The sequence below is a fragment of the Drosophila montana genome, unplaced genomic scaffold (assembly GCF_035044405.1).
Source record: "Drosophila montana isolate Dmon_TW-CO22-7 unplaced genomic scaffold, ASM3504440v1 contig_3218_1, whole genome shotgun sequence".
NCBI classification, from domain to species: domain Eukaryota; kingdom Metazoa; phylum Arthropoda; class Insecta; order Diptera; family Drosophilidae; genus Drosophila; species Drosophila montana.
This window is the reverse complement of record NW_026998098.1, coordinates 751,640-766,226: the sequence shown is the minus strand read 5'-3', so window position 1 is coordinate 766,226 and position 14,587 is coordinate 751,640. Positions and strand designations below refer to the sequence as shown.

The following is a 14,587-nucleotide window of genomic DNA, read 5'->3' as shown; positions in this document are numbered from 1 at the left end:
AAAAGGATCTTAATTAAAATTGCTTACAATTTTATAGTGCTTACAATTTAAAGATAATTTAACGAACTCTTCTCGTTTCTGGCAGATGCTCAGTTCACGTCAGAAAGACAATCCCAGCCATCCCTGGCAGCTATTATTGCTGCTCCTACTGGCCACATTGAGCCTGTGCCTCGCCTGTCGCGTCTCGGAATTCTCATGCAAGGGCAGTGGAAACAGTGGCAACATCTGCGTGCCACTGGACAAATACTGCGATGGACGCAGCGACTGTGCCGATGGCAGTGATGAGCCCAAGCACTGCTCTGGTGAGTGTGACATGTGCAAAGTGCAAGCAGCAACAGCTGTTCACATACTTTCTTATATACATCTTTACATATATCCACTTCTTTATCTGGCTGGCATATATATCCACTTCTTTATCTGGCTGGAATACACACCAACAGTCTGCAATCGGACATATTATGGTGATATTGGACGCACCTATGCCATAAAAGTGCCAACACCACAGTGGAATAAATTGCCGTTCCTGTGCCACCTGACATTCACCGCGTCTGGCCATGATCAAGGCGACATAGTCCAGGTGAGTCAACATTTTGTGCGTAAATATGTTTATTAAAAAAGGGGGTGGAGAGGGGATGCTAGCTAGCGGTGGCGCCGGCGCCGGCTCCAGCTCTTTAGTGTTTGTCCGGCCATAGGTCAAGGATTAGCTGGCTGTGCCGGCGACATAAAACTGCATGGTACACATAAAGATATGTAGATGTGTATCCGTATATGCAGACATACGCACCGAAACTGCAACGGGACAGTCGACGTGTTATCTCCCATATACTGTGACACCGTCACGCAAAAATGCACTGTGAAATATTTGGGTAAACCGCAGCTTGAAGAACGAAAGTAGATGAATACATACGATTATGGTAGATGACATTGGGCCTGAGGCATAATACTCTAACATCGAGCATGTTTATTCACATATATATCAGAATATATTTTTCAAAAGCTTTAATTTATATTTTGAGTAATTTGTATTTAAACAACAAAAGATGAAAATCCTGAAAATTTAGGTTCGGGCATGAAGCTCTAAAGCTATGAACTGGATTATGTAAGCAATGTTTTTTCTTTTGTTTTGTTGGAGATAGAAATATTTCATTAGCATTGGCACCATAACAGATTCATTCATTCATTAATTCTTATTAGATAGAAATTCTTCCTAAGTATAGCCATTTTAAAAATTAACAATACAAGTTTAAAATCTAATATTCTCCTTAAAATACTATCCCTATAATCATATAAAATCTTACTATTACTAAAGTTAATTATTATTTTATCCAAGAGAGTACTAGCTCCATTAGCGTTCAGTGTATTCAAGATTCGCTGGCTTCTGAAATCATTTTTTCGCTGTGCGTTTTTATTTCTTTTACACCATGATGGATGTCTGCCATTTTCAGTACTCCGAGTTTATGTGCGTGCTCAATTGGGCCCAAAGGCGCGTAGTTAGTTATTTGGCGAAAGCGGGCGCTTTTTGCTTAAAGCACAATCTTGGCTTTAAAACGCTATGAGGCAACGGCATAAATGTTGACAATAAAATTAGACACGCTTCAAAACATTTTTGGCGAACTGTCAGAAAAACGTCAATTTCAATTTCCAAAATAATTGATTTCCATGCAATTTGCGTAACAGCGCAATGAGCAGTTAGCAGCGAGGCAGACGTTGAGCCGGGCAAATCGAGTAAAAGTTTGTGGCGGGAGACTTGGCTGAGAGACTTGGATTGAACGGGGTGGGCCCAGTTGGCAAGCCTGTAAATAGGACAGACAACGATGACGACAACGAACTGAATCGTTTGCTGCTAGAGTACCCAATCCTCTGCGTAATCCCGAGCATTGGCATTGGCTCTGCTTTATAAAATGATATATGCAAAATTGTTGGCTGCTTCGGCAGCTTTGCACCTTGCACCAAATCTGTCATGCATAAGTTATAACTTTTATTTTGTGTTTCCGCATTTGTGGACCACGCTGATAAACGTGGCAGATTCTGCTCGCAATGCATATAAATCATGTGCTTGGCTTTCACTTTATCCAGTTAACCCCACCCACTGCCTTTACCCTGCTGTGTGTGTGTCTACGTGGGAAATGGCTTGAAATAATAATGTTACGCGCCGGTTTAGGGGACAACATCGTCCTGGGCTTCGCAATCCGCTTGTCTGTCAGCATGTCCTGCTGTACATATTGATTGATGATTGTCGGTGTGTGTTTCCCAGCGAGAGAGCAAAAGTTTAAATTACCCTAGGTAACATCCTTCTCAATCCCTCCCCAAGTCCGTATCGCTGCAACTTTACCCGCGGCTAATTTTTAATGGAAATAACTTGGCCCCCAAACTGCTGGCATGATGCGTTTTTCAATTTTTTATGCTTTAATCAAATATCCTGAAGTTGCACTCTGTAATTTGCGCCACAAGCTGCGCGCATTTTTCACACCCTTGATGGATTCAAATATTGTCGAGCAGGGGTGGTGGGAGGGGAGGGGACTTAAAGCTCGTACTTGATAGAAAAAAACGGTAAATGCTGCCGGCAAAATTTCTCGTATTTCTCAGTATTTCACATTTTTAGCATGCAGCAATATTAAATTGCTAGCAATAAAAGCCATGCGAATTTTCCCAGCCACATAAATCAACAGATATTTTCATATAAAATTCACATAGCTGAATAATATTTTTATATTCCATTTCCATTTTATTTTGTTTGTTTGCCTCATTTTTTTACAGTGTTTTAAATGCGCTCTTTATATTTGTTTATGCATTGGAATCGAGATTTTTTATCACTTGTTTTGCAAGCGATTTTCTCATTTAAAAGTGATCTTTTTTTCTTGCTTTTTATTACGCAGTAAATAATTGAGTATTTTGCAAGTATTTTTCTTCGTTGATTACACACAAAATGAGGAAACGAGGTGCCATTTTGTTTTGTTTTAGTAAAAATCATTTTGCATATATTTGATTTTTATTGCATTTTGTAATATACCAAAATATCAAATATTTAACATTTTGCTTGAAAATATGCGGAAATAGCTTTATTTTTTCATTCTCTCAGTGTCTTTGTTCTTTTCCGTCACTCGCAAATCTGCTCTAGTAAATGCCACCTTTCTATGCGAATCTCATGAATTCAAGTAATGAACAATGCATTTTTAAATAATTTTTTAACGACTTCTAAATGAAGTTAACTTTAATTATGCAGATAATTGGATCTTACTCTCTCTTCGACGAATGTGGTTGTATGCGTATGTGAATTAGGGTGTTTGAAGGGTGTTTAACTTCGGAACTGGCTAGAGGGTATTTTCTGGTATTTGCATTTGACGAAAATTATGAACTTTTGGGCGCCAGCAGATAAGGCTGTGGAAGGTCTTATTTCGTATTTAAGTGCAATCTACATAAAAAGATAATAATTATAGCTTCTCTTTGGACCTGTCCAGTGGCGAGTGCGTATTCAACCTGAAGCAGCCGACCTGTAAAATGAACAGCAATAAGCCCGTTGCACACTTACAAGCGTTGCATGTGGCAACAAGTTTGCCGCAACTTTCATTTAACATGCAAAACTCTATAAAAGAGAAACACATAAATTACTTGTCCAAGAGAGAGTTGTAGTGTCCAGGTGTTAGGGAAACTTGCAAAGTTGTCCAGTCTGCGGCGGTGGTCAGCATGATTCTTGTGAAGAAGATGCTGGCAGGTTGGACCAGCACGTTCCTACGTTGGTTTAATATTCGAAATTAAAATCGTATTTCGTTATATTTGCTGTTTGTGACTGTTTATGTGGTAGGTGTTAAAAAATGTATAAAGCCTCAGAAAGTTCAACCCTTTTTAAGAGTTTTGTTTGCAATTTGGCAAATGCCAAGCACACGCAAGTTTATTTGCATATTTTATTAAAATTTATCTACATACACATGTATGTCTTATGTATAGCAACAGACACTTGACGCTTTGCCTTAGCTCTCGTCTTATATTTGTATTTTTGTTTTCCTCTCATTTTTTCTCGATGATTCCTACCCAGATACGCCCTGACCTTGCTACACTTTCGGTGCGCTCTTTGCCGCCTGCTGTGTGTTGTCTTTTTTATGGCCAATCTAATATGCAAACAGAGGCCAGTGTGGTGTGGGCGTGGTTAAGGTTCCCTTTTCGCAATTGAATTTCATTTGCATAACTTTAACGTACATAAAACTAAACTAACATAAAATATATCTCGAATACCCTGTATAGATAGACTGAAAATCTCTGCAGGAAGTGCTATATTTTCGCTAAAAATCCTTAGAACTGTTCTAGATCTGGTATTCTAATATTTTCTTTTGGCTGTTGGGAGGTTCTGCAAAATGTAAAATGTTTTTACTGAAGCATTTTTTTTGTAAATATTTCTTTATTTAAAGGCCAAAGTATTTATTGGACCAATTTTGTAGGGCATTTTCATATCGGCTACTAAAATAAATATTTCTCCATCCATTCACAGATCATATTTGATGGCTTTACGGTGGGCCGCTTCGATGAGGGGATGGTTGATACGGATGTGGATGGCTATGAAACGAATCTGAGTCCAACCGGTGAGCTGCCCGGCTGTCCCGAGGGTTTCATGCAGGTGAGTGCAAATTTAATTTATTAAAATTTGAATTGAATATTACGTAAGCGCAGCAAGTGCCGCTCCAGCACCACCTCCTTCAGCCCCAGCTCCTCTCGGTCCTGCGGCCAGTCTCGTCCAAGTGGATGTTGTAACTTGCACTCCATTTGCTGTCGCTATTGAACTTGTGCTCAACTATAATTTTATGCCAGAGCACACACTCACTCACACACACACACACAGGCAAGCGAACAGGAGAATTGGATGCAGTGCAGCTTCGTTCATGGGGCTGTGCCCCTGATGCGTCGTCGTCGTCGACGTTTGGCTCGTGCTACGAGCTTCGTCGAGCCGTTCGATTCAATCAATGTCCGAGTAATTCTGTAATTTTCTGTTGGTTCTGTTGACAAATGCCACATTAGCCCAGCAAATTGAATTGAATTGTGCGCCTGACTGTGCATTTGGGTGTGTGTGTGTTTGGATCTGTGTGTGTGCTTGTACTTTATACCATTGCTGTGTTCATGTCCTGTTCTGCCCGCAGCTTGAAGTTCGAGTGCTGTTCACTGTTGTCGCTGTCGCCATCGGCGAAAGGGGGGTGAAAATAAAAGAACAGCAAACTATTTAACATACATATATATTTTTATCACAACTTTTGCGGCTCCATGTTGTTGACATTGCTACTTTGTCGAGACATTCGGCTCTGTGCCCGGCCCCAGTCTGAGTAAATGGAGTTTGGAGAGGGGGTTAAAATAAAACTAAAGCCCGGCCCAAATAAAATATACCAAATCCCCGTAATTGACTTGTGCAATATGTCCAAATGTACACTTGTACAATTGTATATACTTGTGCAATAAAATCCTAAACCATACAAAACAGTATGTATGTGTGTGTGTGTGTTTCTGTGTGTACTTTTATAATCTGATTGTGCTGCATTACATTAAATGGAGTTTTGCTGCCATTTGAGGGGACATACTCATTGGTTGGATAAAGTTGGGTGTGCAGTTGTGTAGCCCGATTCGATATACCTACATAAACATTGATATATATATATATATATATATGCCGTTCGCTTTGCATGCTCTTTTCGTTACCTTAAGCTACCTTTCCAATAATTTTATAGCTTAAGTTGTGCGAACTGCGGGCTGTGGTGGCGCCACGGACCAATGAAACAATTTGGGCAAAAGGGCAAAGTGTTGAATTGCAGAGCAAAGCGTTTTTCCATTTTGGGGCAAGAGATCACACAAAGGACAGCTGCTTTCAAGTAATACCTTAGGTATAATTACTTTCTGGCGAACTGAGCAAATTTAATACGCTACTCAAACGAGTTTTAATACTAAACGAATTCCTGATTCCTTTGGCTATGAATAAAAACATATTACGTGCTCTCTTTAAAAGAAACAATGCCTTAAGCTATGAATTATTTTTGTTTAAATAACAAACCAAGACAAATTTCTGTATATTTTTAGTATAAAATTGTTGGCTTTAATGGATATAACATTTAAACTTGAGTGGAAAAGCGTACTTTATATTTTTTGCTCGTGTTTTTCTAGCGAACAAGGATTTTTCGACATAATTCATAAAGGTTTCCCTTTTATTTAGCTGACATTATCTTTTATAGTTCCCCTTTCGTATTTTTATTCTTTTTTGCCAACATGCTAACATGTGTATTGTTTGATTCTTATTGCTTTCATTGCGCTCTCCAATTGAAAGTGAACTCTGCCAGCCTTTACTCCACGGACTTTCTGTTCCCCAAAGCCGAGAGTGTCCTTTATTAGTTTAGCGCCGGCGAGTGATGCTGCAGTTTTTGCTGCCAGCCACGCCCCCCGTTTGCCTTTGTGACAATAAATTTTGAAGAAACGTGGGGCGTGCGCTGACATTTTGTGGTGCTGTCCAGCTCATCCAGATGGGCCTGGCTATGCCAACCCAGCTGCTGTCCAGTCAGTTGTCTGCTGCCCCTCGGCTGGACCGTACGTTCCCCGTTCGTCCTTCCGCCTGTCTCTCTCGGCTCGCTCGTCTGTTGAGGTTTCATTTGGCACTTGACATATGTATGTACGGAAAACTGCGGCTGGAATAGAAATGGGTTGGGTTTTCGAGGAATGGTTACGTTCAACTGATGGAAACTGGGCGTTTTTGCATGCAAGTTTGGGTTTTAAAATGCAGTTAAATATTTGCAATTTTTTTGCCGCATATACGCGAACCCTGTTGCAGTTTTATAAACTCGTAACTAACCGCAGGTTTTTGTTGTCATTCTCCTGTTTCGTTCCGGGGTTTATCGTAGCTGCCGCGCTCTGGCGCCTGTTTTTATTTATTTAAGGCAAACATTTTTAACTGCTGACGCGGTTTCAGTTTTTTATGCCCAGTTATTTTTTCAGTTTTTTCGTTTGGTTTCCTTTATAAATTATTCGTGTCATGGCCTGGCCACATAAATTCTTGACCGTCTCATATTTATACCAATCTACCTATGTGATTTCTGTAATATATATATATATATATATACCTATGAGTGGCAAACAGCCGCACAAAGTTTTCCACAGCGTGTGTGTGTGTGAGAGAGTTGGAGCTGCCAAGTAACAGTTTAATCAGTTATTCAATTTAGTTAGACAGTTTGACTCATGCATATTGCAAGAGGCAGTGCCCTTAGTGCGACCTTTTCTCTGGATTATTTTGAATAATTTATCAGCACTTTTTGCAACATCACCAGCTTTAAACTTGACCAACTGGCGGTGGCCACGTTGCTGCTGCATTGTTTATTTGCTAATATTGTTAATCATAAATAACAAAGTTTATGCATAAACGTATTAACCTAAATCAACAACAACAACAAGAACAACAATAGCCAGAGCAAGCAGAGCAACAAGAAGGCACAGGCTGCTATCCGGCCACGTTGTCCTTTGCCCAGGCCAGGACAGCTTGAGTAAATGACTCAATATTTGACAATCATAACATCCGCTTAGTCTTCATGGTGTGCCCTGGGTCCTGAGTCCTTCTGCTTGGCAAAGACAACAGCAAAAGCAACAGCAACAAAAACAACATGCCAGTTTGTCAATGGCAGTTTAAGCTCTTCTATCTATAAATATGTATGCGCGCATATACACGTCTATGCGAGTAGTTGTGTGTGTGCCATAGACAAGCTCATAATTCAACTGGGCAAACTTCTTGGACATGCTTTTCACTGCTGCCCCAGCGGCATTTGTTTGTGTCGTAAATTTACGAGTCATAGCCGAAAAATACAAAAAAATCGCAAAAGGTTTGCAAGTTTTTCTGTGTCTTATACCCTGTAAAATGAATAAGCTTAAACGGATATTTTCCATTCAAGAAAACGTTTAACAAAGTGATGCAGGATTCATTTCATGATTTAATGAAAAAAACTGTCAAGAGCTGGCAAAACTATAAAACTGATACAACATTGATATAAGCCCTGTTGACTTGGCCGGTTGCAGAGTATCTTTAAGTGAGCCTTCAAGTGCACAGCTCTTGTTTCATTTTATTTTATATTTTATATATATGTATTATTTATTTATTCAGCAGCGCATTGAATTGCAAATGAAAAGCTTCGGCTTGGTCCATAATTTATATTTAATGATTTTTTAATAGCAGCGATGTAAAAAACTGTGGCAAATGTTTTAAATTACAGTAAATCAAACAGAAGTTCAGACAGTTTGCAAGTTGTATGTGTGTGTGTGTGTGTGTGTGGGTGAATTACAGTGGAGCGAATGTGTCATTATGCGCTTAAATTGTTTCACAATTAAACCTGCAATACATGCGAGCGACTAGCGAGCGGGTGGAGAACGAGAAACAACGGTGCACAGGATGCATCCATTGAAGGCATCTCTGTTTGGGGCTTTTGTTTATTGTCGGCAGATTATGAAGCGACGACGTCGACACCCAACAACTGTGCAGATAAAACTTTTTATCGGCTATTGTTTAAATTATGCGGCTCTGCCGCTGGCTGCTGATGCGAGCTGGCGAACAATGGCAGGTAGTATAATGTTGTGCCGTCAGACTGAATTGAGCCAAGTTTAATCAGCTAAAGGTTGATTGTGTACAACGCTTTCACAACTAACATTAATGCATTGTGCAAAAGAAATTACAAAATGGATTTTTAAACCAACAGAAAGTTGAATAACTTAAAAGCCTGAGCAATTATTTAAAATAGGTAAAAAACGATTCTTTCACGAATCGTTGATAGATAATTAATCAAATGCTATACACGATTTATGAATTTACATTAATTTATGTATTTTGTTTAAATATATTTTAAATGTAGGCAAGTTGTTTCGTTCAAGACACGTTAAACTCTCGAATTTCCTTTAATTTTCGAAAGTTAAACATGCCAGAAAAGTTTCAATAACGCATGTGAACAGCGTTGGGTCGACATAAAATAACTTCAAAGGTCAACCTGTACGCAAAGTCAACAGCTCGTGTCCAAAAGCTTGCCAGCTTCTCCCACCGACCACAATAATAATTCAATCAATTTAAAACCAACACCTAATCAAACAAAACGAAAAAAACAAGCCAAACGAAAAAAAAATCGATAAAGGGGAAAAATGAAAAACGAAATGCAAAGCAAACCAAGTTGAGACACGAGCGACAAAACCAAAATTCCAATAATTCGTTATGAAGTCGATGCTAATAACGCTCCACTGCACACAATGGACCCAACGATGTTGATGATAATAGCCATGCTAATGATGATGATAATGATGATCATGATGAGAAGGATAGAGTCCAGCCAGTGCTAAGGGGCAAATAACAAAAACAGGCAGGGAAAGAGAGGGAGATAGTGAGAGGAGAGCGAAAGAGAGGCCACACAGTTTGCAATGAATTTACACAAAATCGAAATCAGAAAATTACCATTATGCCAGGCAGTCGGGCCTGTTGGCGGATGCCTGCTGCAGCTTCTACTCCTGCTCCTACTGCTGCTGTTGCTGGTGAAGCCCATTTCATATGACAGCAGTGAATTGCAACTCTAACCAGTTACAAATATTGGCCAGAGCTCTGGAATGAACGACATAGATGGCGACTTGCAATTACAGCAAAAATTGTTGTTTGAGTTGGGGCATGGCAAAAGGACGGCAGAAGGAGTAGAATCAATGGCAGCAGCAACCGCAGCCCTGCTGCTGCACTGCTGGCCAGTGGCAGGCACATAGACCTGTCCGGTCAAATAACCCATTAACTAAAAACTTAATCAATTGGAACCCCAGCCCCCTCCTCCACCATTCATAAACATTGCCAATTGAGCAGCTATAGGCACTGTGTAAATGAGCTGCATGCTGCCTGCTGCCTTCTATTGGCCTGACGGGCAAACTGACCCATGGACCGACCAGTGGGAAAAAAAATACAAGTTGCCATTGCCTTCGTACCGCCTATTCTATTGACGATGTGGTTAGCCATTCTTGGCTGCTATTAGCGACATTACGGCAATGCCTATGAATGTCAATTTGCCAGGTCTGCTTATTTTTCTTTTGCATACCCCATACAGAGGCAGCACTCAATTGGGGTATATTGTTGAATCACTAACTATAAAGTGTAACTTTTGATACTATGAAAAGCTAGCAAATAGATAGATTGCTTTTAAGTAAGTCAAGAGGCTGGCGAGCAAAAGAGAGCACACTCATAAAGCATTTCATATTTATCATAATATAATAATTTTCATAAAATTTAATATTAAACGCAAACTCTAAATGAGTTCAGAACAAGGTCCACACATCAAATAATGCATGGTTCAGCTTAGAGGTTCTCCCTGCTTTAAATAAATGCCAGGTACTCAATGCTAATCATTTGCAAAACTCATTATAATTTCTCCTTTCATAAAAAATTTTTAAATTTAGAAAAAATGCCTTAATGGTTAAATAAAAACATATGTTTAAAGATACAGTTTTAAGAGTGTGTACACATATGGAATATTTTCATTAATTCGCCAATAGGCGGCATGATCCCACAAATTGTTATAGTGCTCCACAGTCTTCAAAGCCTTAAGCTAAAAAAAACTCGCAAGATATTTAGCTCTGTTATAAATGAAAGCTTCATTTATTTATTTATATATTTAATAGATCGAGTCCATCAAGCGATCTATTTTAATATGATAACAATTATTTATTGATTTAATGGACTTATGGTTATGATCTATTCATATGAATTAATGAAATAATGCTTATAGTTGGATCTTTTCCTAGGCATTTGTTTCTGGTTTAGTATAGTACAATCAAGTTGGCTGCTGTTTCAGTTTGCTGCACCTTTGGCCATTGCCAACAGTTTTTAACACAAGTTGAAATTGGCGCTTGGCCCACAAATGTATGCTACACTTTTTTGCAGCGTCCATTCTTCTAGCTGCCAGCTGCAGTGGCCGTTGCGAAAGGAAAACAATCAAATATTGAGCGCACAAGCCGGCAAATGGCGCCAACAAATAAAAATTTATACAACAGTCATAATCCATTACCCATGCCAGCAACCTGGTCTGGTCTGGATTGGCCTGGGCTGGGCAGGTTATATTTGAAATTGGATGGGATTGGCATACGGTCTGGGATTCGGTTCGCGATGGATTGCAGCTTCCGTGCATTTATTTATTTTTCACTTGCTATATATACATACACATATATATGAATCCGTATCCCTTAATAAAACCGATGTAAAAAATTGAGTGCAACTTAACCCACATTTGCATGCGTGAGCTTTAAAATGTGTCAAAATAAAAAAAAAAAACAACAGCAGAAAAAAAAGACTGTTGGTGAATTGCCTTAACAACATTCTCTGTGCGAAATAAGCTTGATTTTTAATTAATTAAATTTTATTTATTTACTTGGCAGCTCAGCGAACTGGGGCGACCATTCACGGGCGGCTCCTGGTGCGGCAAGGCCACCGGACCGCAATTATACTTCAGCGAAACATCCACGGTGACAGCTTCGGTGAAGGTAAGTGAAGGACAGGCTCCAGGCAAACATGTGAGAGTAGATTTCACTTATTGCAAACATTCAGTTGATGTTATTCTTTGCTTGGCTTCATGTGACATAATATTGGAAGAGCCAACTCTTTAAAGTTTATTTTACACATGGTACAAATAGAAACGAAAAAGAAAGAGTTTTTTTTTTTAAATTCAGTTAAAAGAGAACAATTTTCGAAAGCGAATACAGAATTCGGTCAATCGACATACACTTGTTTCCTGTTTTTAATTTTAAATTGAACAACTTTTGCGGATACGCGACGTATGCGTAATGTTTACTTGAGCAGCCATTGCCACTTTTTGATTAATATTTAAATAAACGTGCGGCCATAAAAACAAATGGACAAGAACTCTGGACAGGTTGCAGAGTTCGCAGGCGCATAAATTATGAAAATTAATAAAAATTCATGCGCCAATCGGATCCCCGCTTGGCCGCCAGCTCGCACTCTGAGAGTGCAACAAAATGCTTCAAGTGACGATGAGTTGACATGGTCGGCGGCGCAGATTGCAGATTGCATAATTAAAAGAAAATTGCGTGTGCAACTGACAATTTTTCAGAAAACGGCAGCGGCAAGCTTCCACCCAAGTCCTTGCCAGACTGAATTGCAAGAGTTCGCCTGATCGTTCTTTGTCTTGGCAGCTGTCGCTCACTTTTCGACAAATAAATATTTCAATGCATCTCTCCCCCTATGTCAGACTGTGTGTGTGTCGATGTCCTTTTGTATTGCCACATACAATCGAGCAGCTGACTGACAGCGCACCGTTTCCTGTTGCATTCGGCATCGTTTCCCACGCATATATCTATATACTTTTATTTGCTCAGTCAATTTTCAGCTCCTTTCGGCAAGCGACAGAATTGCATTGCAAATCTTACAAAACATGTGCATTTTTTGGTAGCCTTTTTAATTTTTCCTCTTTTTTGCCAATTTCGCAGGTATTTCATCCGCCACGCAATATACGGGACGAGAAACCGTTTGAATTCAGCATAAGATACAAATTTATTAGCCAGTCCGATGCAGTTGTGAGGTAAGTTGCTGTGACTAATCAAAAAGTATTACTAAGTTGCAACTAACTTAAAATAATAAAAGCAGCTCAGAAATATTCCTTAACTGATCAAGAAAAAAGGCGCCTCTAGCTAAAAATTTGAATTTATGGCTTTACACTTTTACGATTCGTGTTTCTTTGTACACTTTTCTTTAGGGAATAAATAACAAAAATTGAAAACATTTTTCATGGTATATAATAAAAATTTTATTAGCTTATTTGTCACATATTTCACAATAGCTTTTGCTGCTGTTATACTTGATTATTTAAAAAAAAATAAAACCACTTAGGCTATTTGCTCAAAAATAATTTAATAACATAAAGAAAGCAAATATTATTTTGTGCCTCAGCCCTTAAAAACAAAATTTACTGAGACTGAGAAAATAATTCTTAGTTAAATGAAATGCTACTTAAATGTCTGTTGCTTGCAACTTGAATCGAAACATTATAATAGTAAAAAAATTATTATATTATTTTGGAAGCGTCTTCCATTAAGTTCTGCTGTCGCCTCATATAGTATTCCGTCTCAAAAGTAATCACCAAATTTAGTGTAGGCGCCCAGCAGCTTTCAGAGCTGTAATTTATCATTTAAGCTACGGGTGGGTGACGTGCAGGGGTGACCTTTAAAAGTGAGGACAGCTCGGCAAGTTAATGTCATCAGACTGCTGTGGCGCCTGACAGTTTGGCCTTTGTTTTAACGCGCTGCCAGCTCCGGCAGCTGAGCCGCCGTTCTCGGGCTAAATCCTAGTACCTGCTCGAACAATGCCAGCTTTGTTGGAGTGCTGCATAAAACATGAGCAGCAGCTCCTTGCCGGGACACGTGGCATGCCATATACACGGTTCAAGCTGCAATCCATTTGTGCCTAGACGTGTGTCAAATTTCGTGCATGTGTCGCGTTCTTTGTTTGCGCCAGTTGCCAGCTGCCAGTTGTGCCGGATATGGCAATAGTGATATAAATTGAAATGTATTTGTACGCCTCAACAAATTTCACACAATTCACACGGCAAAATAATATTTACGAGTAGAGATGCATTCGCAAATGCAGTTGAGGACCCAATTCAATGTTTGTGGGTGTCCGGCATACGGACCATTAGCAAACCAAACAATGGCCAAACATTGGGCCAAATGAGGATTTAAAACCCAAAATGCCAGGGTGCATTTTATGCAAATTGCAGACAGGCAGAAAGCCCCAAATACCCAAATACCAAACAAATATACTGCCGAGCGGAGGCGGCAGCCAAACTAAATTAAATGCTAAACTTACACACTGAACAACACTTGCCACACCCACATCCACACTTGCCTATATATAAACATATATATATATATATGTATATGTATACTAATGGTATGTGGGCTTACATTACAGGTATGGACTGCCCGATAAGCCATTGGAATTGGGACGTGTCACACCCGGCACCTATTGTACAAGGCAATTCGATGAATGCTATCGTAACAAGTGTCGCCTGCAAAGTCCAAATTATCCTGGTATGTATCCAAGGAATGTTACCTGCTATTGGACCATACGACAGAAAGAAGTTCCAACCAGCAAGCATGCCATGATTGCCGTCAGCCAGGAGAATCAGCACAAAGCCCTAGTAAAGCGGTAAGTAAAATACTGGGAAGCGGGCTTAGAATAGGGCATTGTACAAGGGGCAGGGGCTCTTGGGGGGAAGTTTGGTTCGGTCTATTGAAATACCAAATTCTATGCAACGTGCATGGAGCACATTAAATAAGCATTAGCATTTTGTGGATCCAGAAGACCGTGTCGCATTTGTATGACAAATTTCAATTTGGCAAATTGCAATCCGACTTGCAGTCCGCAGTCCCATTGTCCGCATCCATTTCACACTTGTGAACCCAATAAGCGGCCAATGGGCTAGGTCACACAAAAGTTGAGCACAATGTTGTATTTTGTATATTCCAATTAAATGTTTGCATTTCAAATTAGATAGAAACAGACAGAGAGGCGCTCAAACCAAATGACAGCTGACCGTATGGCTATAACTCAATCCCA

The 14,587-nt window shown here is 39.6% G+C and overlaps 1 protein-coding gene across 3 annotated transcripts in view; it reads left to right on the top strand.

Annotated features, from left to right (window-relative positions):
- The window catches only part of LOC135433727 (uncharacterized), a 127,710-nt gene that overhangs the window by 76,432 nt on the left and 36,691 nt on the right, over nt 1-14,587 (top strand). For all 3 annotated transcript variants that reach the window (XM_064689939.1, XM_064689938.1, XM_064689940.1), the window contains exons 4-9: nt 86-302; nt 441-577; nt 4,484-4,609; nt 11,392-11,496; nt 12,460-12,551; nt 13,940-14,176. In XM_064689939.1, coding sequence (XP_064546009.1) covers nt 86-302; nt 441-577; nt 4,484-4,609; nt 11,392-11,496; nt 12,460-12,551; nt 13,940-14,176 — 914 coding nt within the window. The remainder of the gene's footprint in view (nt 1-85; nt 303-440; nt 578-4,483; nt 4,610-11,391; nt 11,497-12,459; nt 12,552-13,939; nt 14,177-14,587) is intronic.